Source organism: Acyrthosiphon pisum, chromosome A3 (assembly GCF_005508785.2).
Source record: "Acyrthosiphon pisum isolate AL4f chromosome A3, pea_aphid_22Mar2018_4r6ur, whole genome shotgun sequence".
NCBI lineage: Eukaryota > Metazoa > Arthropoda > Insecta > Hemiptera > Aphididae > Acyrthosiphon > Acyrthosiphon pisum.
Genome location: NC_042496.1, coordinates 28,510,372 through 28,523,229, shown reverse-complemented (window position 1 = coordinate 28,523,229; position 12,858 = coordinate 28,510,372). Strand labels below are relative to the sequence as shown.

At 34.3% G+C, this 12,858-nt stretch overlaps 1 protein-coding gene across 1 annotated transcript in view; it reads left to right on the top strand.

The window, feature by feature from the left end:
• LOC100163751 (eye-specific diacylglycerol kinase) overlaps positions 1 to 12,588 on the top strand; it is a 14,272-nt gene extending 1,684 nt beyond the window's left edge. Inside the window, exons 2-13 of the mRNA XM_029491126.1 lie at positions 1,847 to 2,060; positions 2,863 to 3,152; positions 4,301 to 4,494; positions 4,583 to 4,680; positions 4,991 to 5,143; positions 5,251 to 5,443; positions 5,552 to 5,665; positions 6,188 to 6,232; positions 6,455 to 6,521; positions 6,894 to 7,051; positions 11,506 to 11,669; positions 12,047 to 12,588. Of these exons, the coding sequence (XP_029346986.1) occupies positions 1,847 to 2,060; positions 2,863 to 3,152; positions 4,301 to 4,494; positions 4,583 to 4,680; positions 4,991 to 5,143; positions 5,251 to 5,443; positions 5,552 to 5,665; positions 6,188 to 6,232; positions 6,455 to 6,521; positions 6,894 to 7,051; positions 11,506 to 11,669; positions 12,047 to 12,075 (1,719 nt within the window). The 3' untranslated portion in view covers positions 12,076 to 12,588. The remainder of the gene's footprint in view (positions 1 to 1,846; positions 2,061 to 2,862; positions 3,153 to 4,300; positions 4,495 to 4,582; positions 4,681 to 4,990; positions 5,144 to 5,250; positions 5,444 to 5,551; positions 5,666 to 6,187; positions 6,233 to 6,454; positions 6,522 to 6,893; positions 7,052 to 11,505; positions 11,670 to 12,046) is intronic.
• Positions 12,589 to 12,858: the final 270 nt, after the last annotated feature.

The following is a 12,858-nucleotide window of genomic DNA, read 5'->3' as shown; positions in this document are numbered from 1 at the left end:
AAGGAATACATTGTCACAATTTTTATTTATAAGCATTTAAAGTTCAAATTTTGACAACATATTATGTAAAAATCACGAAAATTCGTAAATTATTTTATGCTAGAAATTCATAAAAAATTTTCCTTTTATATCTAAGATTTCAAAATTTAATACAAGGCTCATAATATATTTTTACAATAGCAATTGAAAAATAAAAGAAATATATAGTCACGATTTTTTTTTTATAAGCATTTAAAGTTCAAATTTTGACTAAATACGTAAAAATTACGGCAATGTTCAAATTATCTTAGACAGAAATTCATAAAAGTTTTTCTTTTTAATTCTAAGATTTGGAAATTTAATACAAGGCTCCTAACATATTTTTACAATAGCAGTTGCAAAATAAAAGGAATACATTGTCACAATTTTTATTTATAAGCATTTAAAGTTCAAATTTATACGAAATATGTCAAAATTGCGAAAATTTGCAAGTAATTTAGTGGTTGAAAAATCGTAAAATTTTTTTCTTTTATAACTAAGTTTTTAAAATTTGGTACAAGGTTCTCCATAAGTTTTTCTTTAAAAATAATATATCCTAGACTGACAAATCATCTCCGTTCAGAATCGTTTTTCGTATACAATGATATAATATCATTGGATTCAAATTTAATTCCATCCATTACAGTAACCCACTTGTAACCTACTGTACAGCAGAGCGACATCCACGACTTACCCGCCTTTTTTAATTTGTAATCATAAAAAACCATATTATCATAGAAATATTCAATCCAGATAATGGTGATAATGTGATATGGTGTGTGACTCTATATAGGGCCCCTTTTTTCTCTTATACTGAGTAAATAACATTGAAGTATTTTACATTTAATCAGTTCTATTTATAATATGGCAATTATTTAAAAAATGTATGTTCCGTCTGAAAGTAAACAATTGATAAATTATCTAGTATTTTTTCAGAAATTCTGATAGTATCTGATAGTATTTATTTTATCTGGATACTTTTGTCTCAATTATTTTTCCCAACCCTTATTACGCTTATATCGACTAAACCCATGTGTCGGTCTTGCGATTTACTTCGAAACAATCTTGTGGGTAACCGATAAATCTACCTAGCTTACCTGTCGAAAACGTTATTTTCATTAATTTTTTTTAATACGAACGTCGTCTCGTCTTGAATCAACTGCACCGAAAAGTGAACGATTGTGCGTGTCTGTATTGATCGTATACACTATCGATTAAACTGGATGGGACACATAATGCCGAATCGCTACCCTGAGCCGGAAGTATATATATATTTTACCTATATTCGATCATGAAAACCGTGACAAAGTACATTTTTTTTATTTCTTTTTATTGTGTAAAAGTGCGATCTGTACGCCATTTTTTATTTCAACGAGCTATAAGGATGCGCCTATTTTACTGTCATATGGTTGACGTTTGGAGACTTGAATAAAAAAATCACCGTTTTCAAGTGACAGCTGATATAAAAAATGTGATGCTCAAACGTTTATGTTCATTATTTTTTAACCGATAACTTTATTTCCACATAATATTATGCAGTGTTTTCCATACGTTAAATTTTGCCTAAGTATGTAATAGTGTAATATAGTTGTTAAAATGTCTATTGTACAATACCTATTCAAATGTCAGTAAGTTCAACCAGCATAACACGCGTATATACGACAATTGATAAAAAAAAAGTGGAAAAATATCGCGTATAACGTTTAACTATGGATAAAAAAAGATTCGTTCAAATGCCATACGCAATACGCATGCATCACTATTCATATCTATTGATATTTTTTTTCCTCTCCGATGTTTATAGATTCTAAAATTAATTTTCTTCCAGGGTTATATGGACGAGCCGGTGTCGAAAATACTGACCAACTTGGAAGAAAGCGAAACGATCCGGTTGGACCGCTGGAACTTGGATGTGGTGCCCAATGAACAGGTTAAAGGGACGGACCACGCTGGGAAAGACAATTTACCATTGAACGTGATGAATAATTACTTCTCGTTGGGCGTAGATGCTCAGATTGCACTCGAATTCCATGAAGCCAGAGGTAATGGTGATGACATTTATACCTGACACAAATCCCGATAGTGTTCTCTTATGTGGAAATGGATCGTTTAGTACGTCACTTTAATCACCACACCATCTCTTTACAAAAATATCTGTTAATTTCCGTTTGAAATGGGTAACCACCGTACCTCCCGACTCTCGTGTTTTGTATAATATGATACTTAAGCTGGTCTATACAGATAACCCTTTTTTTATCACACTGTCATTTCAACTTTTCGTTTTCTTTGTTCAAAAGAATACGTGGACTTTACATAATATATTATGCAAAAGTGGGCATAAAATAGTTAAACATTTAATTTCTAAAACTATTTAACAACTTATATTTTCCCAGTTAATTTTAAATATAAAACGTTAATTTGAAATCATGTTTAACCATCTTAGATATAAATAATTTTTTTTATTTAATCATTGCAGTATAAACAACGATTTTAAATACTAAAAAACAAATACATTTAATAATTTAGTTGACAAAAGCGTATAACTGCCTAGACCAATAGAACTCTCCTATATATAAGTATAGTAGGAATAGGATGTTTTTTTTAACAAAATATTTAGTTGTTAATTTATTATTTACATTATAAAATAATATATTATATTTATTATCTTATTTTATCATACTTTTTTTTACACGTTGCCTTAACTCGACTAACTAAGTTAGTTGTTTTTGTTGCTTTTTAATATAATATCGTCCGTTAAAAACTTATAGATTAATCAATAACGTATTTGATGACATTATCAAAAAAAAAAATTCTTATAAATACACGTAAATGTGATCGTTCCAGAGGCCAATCCAGAGAAGTTCAGCTCGCGGATGTACAATAAACTGTTTTACGGCGTCCGGGGTGGTATCGAGCTGCTGGACCGGAAGTGGAAAGGTTTATCGGATCACATGACGCTGGAGTGCGACGGCAAAGACCTGACGCAGCGCATCAAAGACTTGAAAGTGCACGCCATATTGTTTTTAAACATACCCAGCTACGGGGGTGGCACGCGACCGTGGAACAAGTCAGCTGGCAACAACTCTACCGACGACGGACTCATCGAAGTCATCGGCTTAACGATCATGCAAATAGTGAGCGTTTCCGTGTTTACACAACATAATAGTAGATCCGCCGGAACTCAAACGGTTATTTACTTACCTGCCGGTAGTTCGCGTTTCACTTACCAAAAGATTGATTTTTAATTAACTTCAAGAGGACGCGTCGTAATTATTGTGCACTACGCTCGCTTTTCGTCCACAGTGTTTGCCGAGCACATAATAACCGAGTGAATTAACGTTGCGCGTAACACAATGTAAACGATACGTGTCTCGGTGGTAATAGATATTAGACTAAACCGCCAGCTGGTTTTTTTCGCGTCACACTATATAATATTATCCGAAATCGAAGACATTTTCTAGACATTTTCCTATTAAAAGCCCCGTTTCTGCGTGAACGAATCACGTCCCGAACTTTGGTTCGACATTTTAAACAAATATTCAAAGCTTCACGGCGCACTTTAGTTGAACGGAGAAAATACGACAATGATGCGTCATAAATTTAATTTTAATTTTGGTCCGGTGTACCGACAAATTCAGTTGTTCCGGATGAGGGAGATAAAATCGACGCATTTTATTGCCATAGAAAATAAATAAACGGGCGGGTGCCGTCTATACTTAATACGCGGAATTTTGTGTATGCCCGAAGAGTAGAGTGTTAGATATATACCACGATAAGCTGAGGTTATCATATTATTATGAATTTAAGTCACGTTCACAGCTACATCGACTGTCGCTTCATGTTGTGTCCAAAATTCGAGTTCAGACCAACCCTGTAAAAATGTTCTTATAGATTGTTGGCAACGGATGATACAATGGCCAATCAGAATACAATAAAAGCCACAAGACACTTTATACAGACTAAATTTAGCTGTAAACCTGGCTTTCGTAAAAATTGCTAGTGATAGAATTGCTAGTACCTATTTGTTGTTGATGTTAATATTATTCTTAACCATATTTTAATAACCACTGTTACCTACGATTACTAGCTGCTCTCTGTTCGGTCATACGTGATCAATGGGTAAGGCCTGTACATTTCTTCATCGACTAAGATTATTGCGTCAGTCTCATCTTGTCTTGTCATAGATCTAAAAAAAAAACCCAAAATAGTATCGCCGTATCCTAGTATAACTACCAATTGACGAAAACTCAAAACTAACCACGTCTGTGTCTGTACCGTCTAGACGAGATTGCAAACTGGAGGGACTGGGACACCGTTGTGCCAATGTAAAACGGCTCGCATAACCACCAGTATACCTGTGCCCATGCAAGTGGACGGCGAAGCTTGCCGTTTAAAACCGTCGGTGATCACGTTGGGATTCTTCAACCAGGCAACGATGATGGCAAAACGTCGGAAAGGCAGACAGACGCCTACCCGGTAAGCTGGCAGCCGTTCGGATTGAGATAATCGACCACAAACACCGTTGACGGGATGATGATAACATGGTTTTCTCTTTTTTTTTCAGCGAGACCACGATAGACAAACACAGAGTGTCGGTCCAAAGACTGAAGCTTCAAGATTACGAGCAACACCACTGTGACAAAGAGTTGCTCATCCAGTCGTGTGAGTGAACGTTTCTGAATTTATTTATAAATTATAATTGACGACTTCCATATTACGTTATATGTAAATCCCCAGCAAAAATATTCTACTGGCGTGCTCAAATCAAACCTTTTCTTAAACTTTTCCTAAAAAAATGTTTAAATACTCGTTTTCAAAATTATATAACTCTTGTAAAAGGTATTTTTTTTAAATATTCAGAACACGTCTTTTGTATAAATACTTGTATAAAAAGTATCTTTCACCTAATATTTACACGTACCAATATACACGCATATATATTTATACTAGACTGTCATTACGGTGGTTTCAGCTATTAATATGGGCGAGATCGAAGTGGAACCGGTCGCGGATTTAGAAACCGTGCGTAATTTAGTGGACAAGTTGGAGTTGAACAACAGTCCGTCAAAAGACCACGTGGGCAACGTTATGCCGAAACTATCGCCCGACTGGTGTTTTGTCGATTGTGCGTATTAATGATATTGATATTACTTATAAATTAGTATACTTGTTACAACGACAAGACGTGGTGAATAAAAAAATAAAATAATTGAAATGTTTGACTCCAAACAGGTTGCACTGCCGAACGGTTCTTTAGGATCGACCGGGCTCAGGAGAGCCTTCACTACCTTATAGACATCACACACGACCAACTGTTCGTGTTGGACGATCCGCATAGACCGCCGTCCGCCGAAGAAGACGTGGCGGTGGTCCTGAAAGCCAAAGAACTGGCCGACGACCGAGGTGCTCAGGATACGACAACGAGGTCAGTATAGAATATTATAATATGTCATATTGTGCTATAATGATCCGTCGAGATCAGGTAAGTGGAGCATCATTTTTAAAGGGTTACTATTGTTGTTGGTGTTTAAAGCATGCGGGTAAAGTCGGAGATAAGTCGATTGGAAAGCATCAAAACAAAGTCAACGGTCAAATGTCCACAAGACGAAGGCCAGACCAACGGGACCAATCATTCCACAAGAGCTAGGTACCAGCAGGTTTTATTTTTTAATATTATTATCATCGACACTTCTCGATTCAATTATTAGGTATTGATGTTTTTTACACGTTACACAGTACGTTTGTTTTCATTCAACTTCACGGCTTTAATCGTTCTGAACGTAACCATTTTCGTATATCATTCTCGCCAACAAGTTTAACAAATAACAATGTACCTACAAAATAAATATTTACACGCTTATCGTTTGATTCCAATTTCATTGTGAATCCTATGATAGTATTATATTTATATAATGTATTTGTTTTCATCCTCGTATATTCAAAGAAAATGTTATATTTAAATAAATTTGTCGATATAAACCATTTAAATTTAAGACGAGTGTATGAAACCGATGTACGTAACTTGATAAACATTGATTTCATACATCAAAAACAAGTGTACCTACTATAAAAATATAATCTTTACCATGAAAACATAATATACTATTACTATATATAACAATGCACGTTACATTCCTATTTTTTTTTATAATTTTGCATGTTCGCTTAGTGAAGTATACAATCGTCTATTCGACCTTCAATCAAATGAAGATCAGTAAGTACAGTTAATCAATAAGGCCAGAATCATACAAAAGTTACAGAAAAGATTCGCTAGATATTTCGTTTTTTTTTTAAATTTTAATTTCGTAATAGTAATATTATTACATAATATTATAATATGTTAACGTCAAACGAGAGTAAAAGATAGAAATATTTATCAGCGAATCTTTTTTGTAAGCATTTCATTATTTTTAATAAGTGTTGTCGTCTGTTGCAGTCATTACGGTCAAGTGCGGACTTCCGATAAAATAATCGAAGCGGCCAAAACAGGGAACTTAAATATGGTAATGTACAATAACACAAATTAAATCGTCACACCCAGGTTTCACACAACAACATGCTGTTATTTTTGCACGAAATCCTGCAGCAGGATTTCGCACATCATATTATAATGCATACCTACCTACATACATGAACCGTTAATTTATTTCATTGTTTGCGTACCAAACTATAGTATACCTACATGCCTTTATGTTTTATTCAAATCGTTCGCCCCCGTACTATTTTGATTTCCGTTTAAACCCAATTTACACGTTTTCTGTGTTTATTCTACCGACAGACGTCATAATATTATATTATGTCGTTGTGTGCCCGCGGTACACCACCACCGCACAATACCGTCACTGAACATTCTTTTTGACATTTTCGTTTTCTAGCTGAGAAATCTGTTCGAAATGGGTTACTCTCTGATGTCCATCAACAAGGACGGTCAGACAGCTCTACATGTGGCCAGCCAGCGCGGCGATTCCAACCTGGTTAGGTACATACTGGCCAACGCGCCGTCCAACATCGTGTCGGTCAAAGACAACCTAGAGTGAGTACTTACCTGATTTCGTAAATAATTAAATGCTCAAAACTATTGCTTAATAATATTAATATATCAACAAAAATATTTACGCAGCACCCCAAATAATATAATTATGTTCACCTTTAAATTTGATAACTGCAGTTCAATAACATGCTTTAATATTGAAAACAACGAAGAAAAGTGGTTATTTTTCTTATCGTAAATTTTGCTATTGTATGCGTCACTTGAGTACGACACTTAATCGGAACAAATTATAGATAAGTACTTTAAAATAGAATATCCATAATATGAGTATATAATATTAAAAACTCGTCAAAGTTCAGTCTTCGATTGTTCAATCATTTGTTCAAATGATACTTAATTAGGTACATTATTTCTATTTACATTGGCTTTCGATTGACAAAAAATTAGAGAGATATTAGTAAACTGTTTTTTTTTTTTTTAACGCGAGAGTAACACATATACTTTTTTATACAAAAGTCTATATAATTAACGATAGTGAAGTAACAGCTAAGAGTACACAAAAAAAATATATTCAAATTACTATTAAATGCTAAGTTATTGTAGTCAGAAGTCAGAACTACTAACAACAATTTTGGCAAAATCCATTCTAAAAACAAATACCATTTAAAAGAAGATATTGGGATAAAATTGACGTCAATGTGTCGGGGTGGCATTATCGCCTATCTTACGCGTGTTTAAGTTGATCGCTTTACACAATGATTTACTAAACTAAAGATTATTATTTAGATTTTTGATTTATATGGAAATAGGTAATTTTTTGTACGAAAAACGATAGATAATATAAAAGTATCAACATTTCAAATATAACGTTTGGTTTTTCTTTTAATAATAAAAATACTAAAAGAGATGTTTTCGTTACGTACATACATAGTAGTTACAACGGTACAGAGCATCAATTTATTTCGATAAACATTTTAAATTTTTCAAAAAAAAATGAACACTTTAAGAAAACTCTGGCTCTACTAACATTTTCGGTACATAAAAACACACCACATGCGTACAAGGAAATATACTTTAAAAGTAAGTAAATTATTGTGTGAAGCGAGTAACATTTACACGTAAAAGATAGGCAATTACCGCGAGCCCTAACCAATGACGTCATGCGTCTTTTTTCAATAACTCATTGGATAATGTGAGTGAAAACGTTAAACCTTTACCATTATTCTTAGAATCAAACATTCTTTCAACAAAATTGTTTGTGTTTTGTGACCCTTTGACTAACACACTGCCTATATAGGTACTAGTGTACTACACCTTCTTACAAATAACAATATAAATTATTTTATTGGTGTTACGTAGTCAAACACAACTTTCAGGACGTAAGACAATCAAACACATTCGTTACTTTAAAAGTCAGGCGTACCTGCATGACATAATAATAAAGTAAAATAATTATGTTCAATGAGTAGGCAGTGTCTGACGTAAAATTAAATAATCGAGTAGTAGGTATTATATTATTAAACTATATATTTTAACGAAGAAAAACTTTGACCGCTTTGTTTCGCTCCCCGAGTGGTTTTAATATAACCGTCGGCAAAAATTGTCTTTATTTCTCTGTTGACGTGAACGCTGGTGAACGCTTGCACGCCTTTCGAATGCCCGGGGATGCCATCGGGGTAAATCCGCCCCGCTAATGCGATTTCGTCGTACCTACGCACGCACGTGTAGGCGCTGCAACCACCCCTACGCCGCTGCAACCATCCCTACCCCGATAAAACACCCCACCGCACAGCAACCACATCTAACGTGCTGCAACCACCCCTACCACGGTGAAACCACCACTCCACCACTGAAGTCGTTCGATAACTCGATATAATATAATATTAATATATTATTCTCTCGTTCAATGGCCGTCGCGTACTCGCGCCTACTCGATTTTATTGTTACCGTGGTAAACTACAAAATAAAATAAAGCACACAGTCATCGCCACTGCGGTCGTAATGTACGAATTCAGTTTGATCTCGAGAGCCTCTCTATACTCCGCACAAATTATAGGGATTCGACCATTCGAATTATAATTCTTCTGTTTATTTGCGATATGATTGCTTTGTGATAATATAATTATCACCGGCCCGTGCTCATATAGGTAAAATGCATACATCACATAGGAATCTGCTAACCAGCTAACCAGACGTATTTCACCAGCTTTTAGTACAGCTAGAGACCCGCGGAGACTTGGTTTCGCGCAGTCTATGAGCCAAATCGGTTGGTTATGAATAAGTAGGCATATATTTCCTTAGCCAGTGAATCTTGACTGGTGATTTATTGAATATCGAACCCAATGTTGAAAAATATTTTCTATTTATAATTATTGACAATCAGTATAACGGCGTCGTTGGATCACTGTTACTGTGTAATTGGTGTCCATTATATGATTGGCTCGGATACTTGGCACGACTCTCGGCCCACGTCCAAAAACGTTATAATAATATTTCAAATACCGTGAATAAATACGAATAACAATTATTAACTGTCGAAATATAAGTCACTGCAACTAAAAAAAAAATACAATCACTACAAAAAGTAATTTAATTAATTTTCATATTTTTTACTGGTTGGTCCTATTGTATGCCAATATGCAAGTTCCTACCTACAAAATACGATTCGAGGGTGTCACAGCAGATACGTACTATGGACAAATCGTTTCTTCTCGATAAATGTATTGGTGTATGTCCTACACTGAGGCTGTAAATAAAGGTCTCGTGTTGACTTGATTCGTTGTCAGCAAAAGGCCAAGAATTGGTGGTTCTTTTAGCTACACGAAGTTCACCCTAGAAATTATAATATAATATAATATAATATTTATGTAGGTACTTTTTTATTCTATTAAAGGAAATAATACCCACACAAAACGTTGTGTGTGGGTTAGTGGATTTTATTAAAAAATATATACAATATACCTACATATACAAGCAAAGAGTGAATAAAAATAGAAACTTATGTTATAAAATAAGAATTCTTAAAATATCAGGGAGATAGAAAAAATTTATGGATTGTCGAATAACTGATTAATTAAACGTCCCGAAATAGTTTTCAAAAATCACATTATTACAGTAAGAGGTATCGAAACATATTATTATATAATATCATATACCAATACAGTATTTTGAGAAGTAGGTAAAACTTATCCGACCGTAATAATCACGTCATCGTGTTCTTGCGAAAATTAGGTAGATACGTTCATGATAACGGTTTTTTAGATATTATTATAATTCATTATTTATACTGTAGATGAGTTATTAGAAGGCCATTTAAATAGTATTATTCGGGCACAATTTTATCGGAAAAGCCAACATTGAAAAAATAGCATTGCTTAACACATAATTAAGTTAAAATAGGTACGTCTGACAATAAATAATATTGCCCATACTTAAAATACAGCTGTACAGCAACCCTTCGTAACAACCGTACAAAAGATTTCTCTGATATTGCGTTGGTCAGATATAAACCTTAAAACACAAACACATAAACACACATGTTTTGGACATGATTTAATATGGTTATGACTGCCCTACACTGATCGATGTCCAAATCCGCGAACCGTACTCAAACGTGGAACGGTCTGCAAACTAGAAACGTAGCACTTTTAAGGCGTTAGAACAAAAAAAATAACCGAACGATTTAGCACGATGATAACCCAAACATGTGAACATTTGTTTATTATTATGTTTTTTAATATTATACTCTGTTTGTAATATATTTTGCACGGACGTTATATATTAGCCTAAAACGGTACAGTTTACCTATGCGTGGGGGGTCAATATGACGAGGATGAGGTGAATTTCCGGTCCTCTGCAGTTTTTTTCGTTCAGATGGTTTATCCCCCCGACTTCGTTTTTTTTTTTCTAAGAATGACTTCCACCCCACAATTAATTATGTACATAATTACATGAAAAGCACTCGTTTTAGTTGGGAACATTTTATTTATATATCTGTGTTTACACTGCAATAAAGTTTAAACATAATAAAAACTTTTCACCGACTACGTTTAGAGTGAATATTTTGACGTAATACACTTTTATATTATACAATACCTGCCTAAAGCTACTCCCAGGGCAGTATTGATAGAGGGAATTAAGGGCACCTGCCTCATCAGGCATCACATTTTTCAGGGAAAATGTTTTTCTCACTATGTAACCACTAACCACTATCCTATACCGACTATAAAAAAACTATACTTTGGTATTTTAAGGACAACATTCACGTAGGAGGCCCCTCTTTATTGTAGTTGTTGTTATTCCATGATAAAAAGAAACCTCTCAGAGGCCCAACTAATCTATAATATAATTGGTATAACTTTTATTATGAAATGTTTCGAAGATTAACCAACAAAACTCAATTTCGGATATAATTATTGTAATATTGTCTTATACAGTAAGTTAGACTAATTGTATTTATAGTGATTTTGTTTTGTTTTTTTCCATTTCGCGTGTAGAGGGCAGACGGCACTGCACGTGGCTGTCCAAAACGGCGAACGAAAGATCTGTTACCTATTGGTGTCGGCCGGGGCGCCGCTACTGGCCGTCGATAAACAAGACCGGACGGCTCAGCAGATAGCTGAACAGACCAGAGACTACGATCTCGCCAAATACTTGGAATGTAAGTACCTTCACTTCACGACGTATCTATATTATTGTGTAGACAGTCACGTAAATAATTCCAAAAACCTGCAACCGCCCCCGCGACCACCAAGAACGAAAACCATCCGACGGTATATGGGCTCCAACCCCGTCGAGGTGGTCCCGTTTGCACGATTATTAATTTTTGACTGATTCCGACGCAGGTCCGTACTTTATTCTACAGAAGTGTCCTCTATATTTCGGAGCCCTTAAATGTACGTTTCCGTTTCAGCGATGCATATTATTATTATTATTATTGTTCTCGCTGTGCAAACGCGACTATAGAGACATATAATCCAAATCCTTTTCAATTACCTACTGTTGGAAAATTGTGACATTTCTTTAAATTTTTTTTAGACAGAAGACGAAACGACGAATTTGCTTAAGGACTAAGGAAAGGCTAAAACCGATACGGTCTGTATCTGTCTAAAAAACAAAACAAAAATAGTTTTTCATAGTAAAATCTGCATAACAAAACAAATAATAATAATAATACGATCCCGGTATACTTAAGTCCTTCATCCGTCGTAGTTCACTGCCTGCCCATTATACGCTTTTATATTTTTATACGAACAAAGATATTATTATTATACCTGATCGTAAATCAGCATGGACAATAGTAAATAATTAATATTATAGAGAAAACGTCGAGTTCAACATTTTTACAATACACTTTGGTAACTACTATACTTATTATGATACCTAGTTGAACTGTTACTGATGCACGTAATATTAGTTTTTTTTTATGTTCCTGACGTCCTTAGATACTAGCTATTATTATCCTCGATGGATTTGAGGTCCTTAATGGAGACGTCATATTATTATATTTTGCATAATTTTACCGTATCGGTAAAGTAGGGCTACTATAGCTTCGATAGTCTAATAATAGTAAAACGATTTTGTTGCGTCTTTATAATACTATGTAATATTCTTGTGTTTTATTATTAAAAATATATTACTCTGCATACGTATTGTTATACCCACATCTTGTCCGTAACTCACTCTTAATATTATAGTCGTTTGTAATAATTTTATCGTATAAATGACGTCTACATTATAGTGCTTTTTTTTATCACTTATACAGTTATTTTCTCGGTAAAAGCATAATATGTTCTTGTCTCTTGATAATGTTTTGTACATGATTTAAAGTCATCACGACAGAACATTTT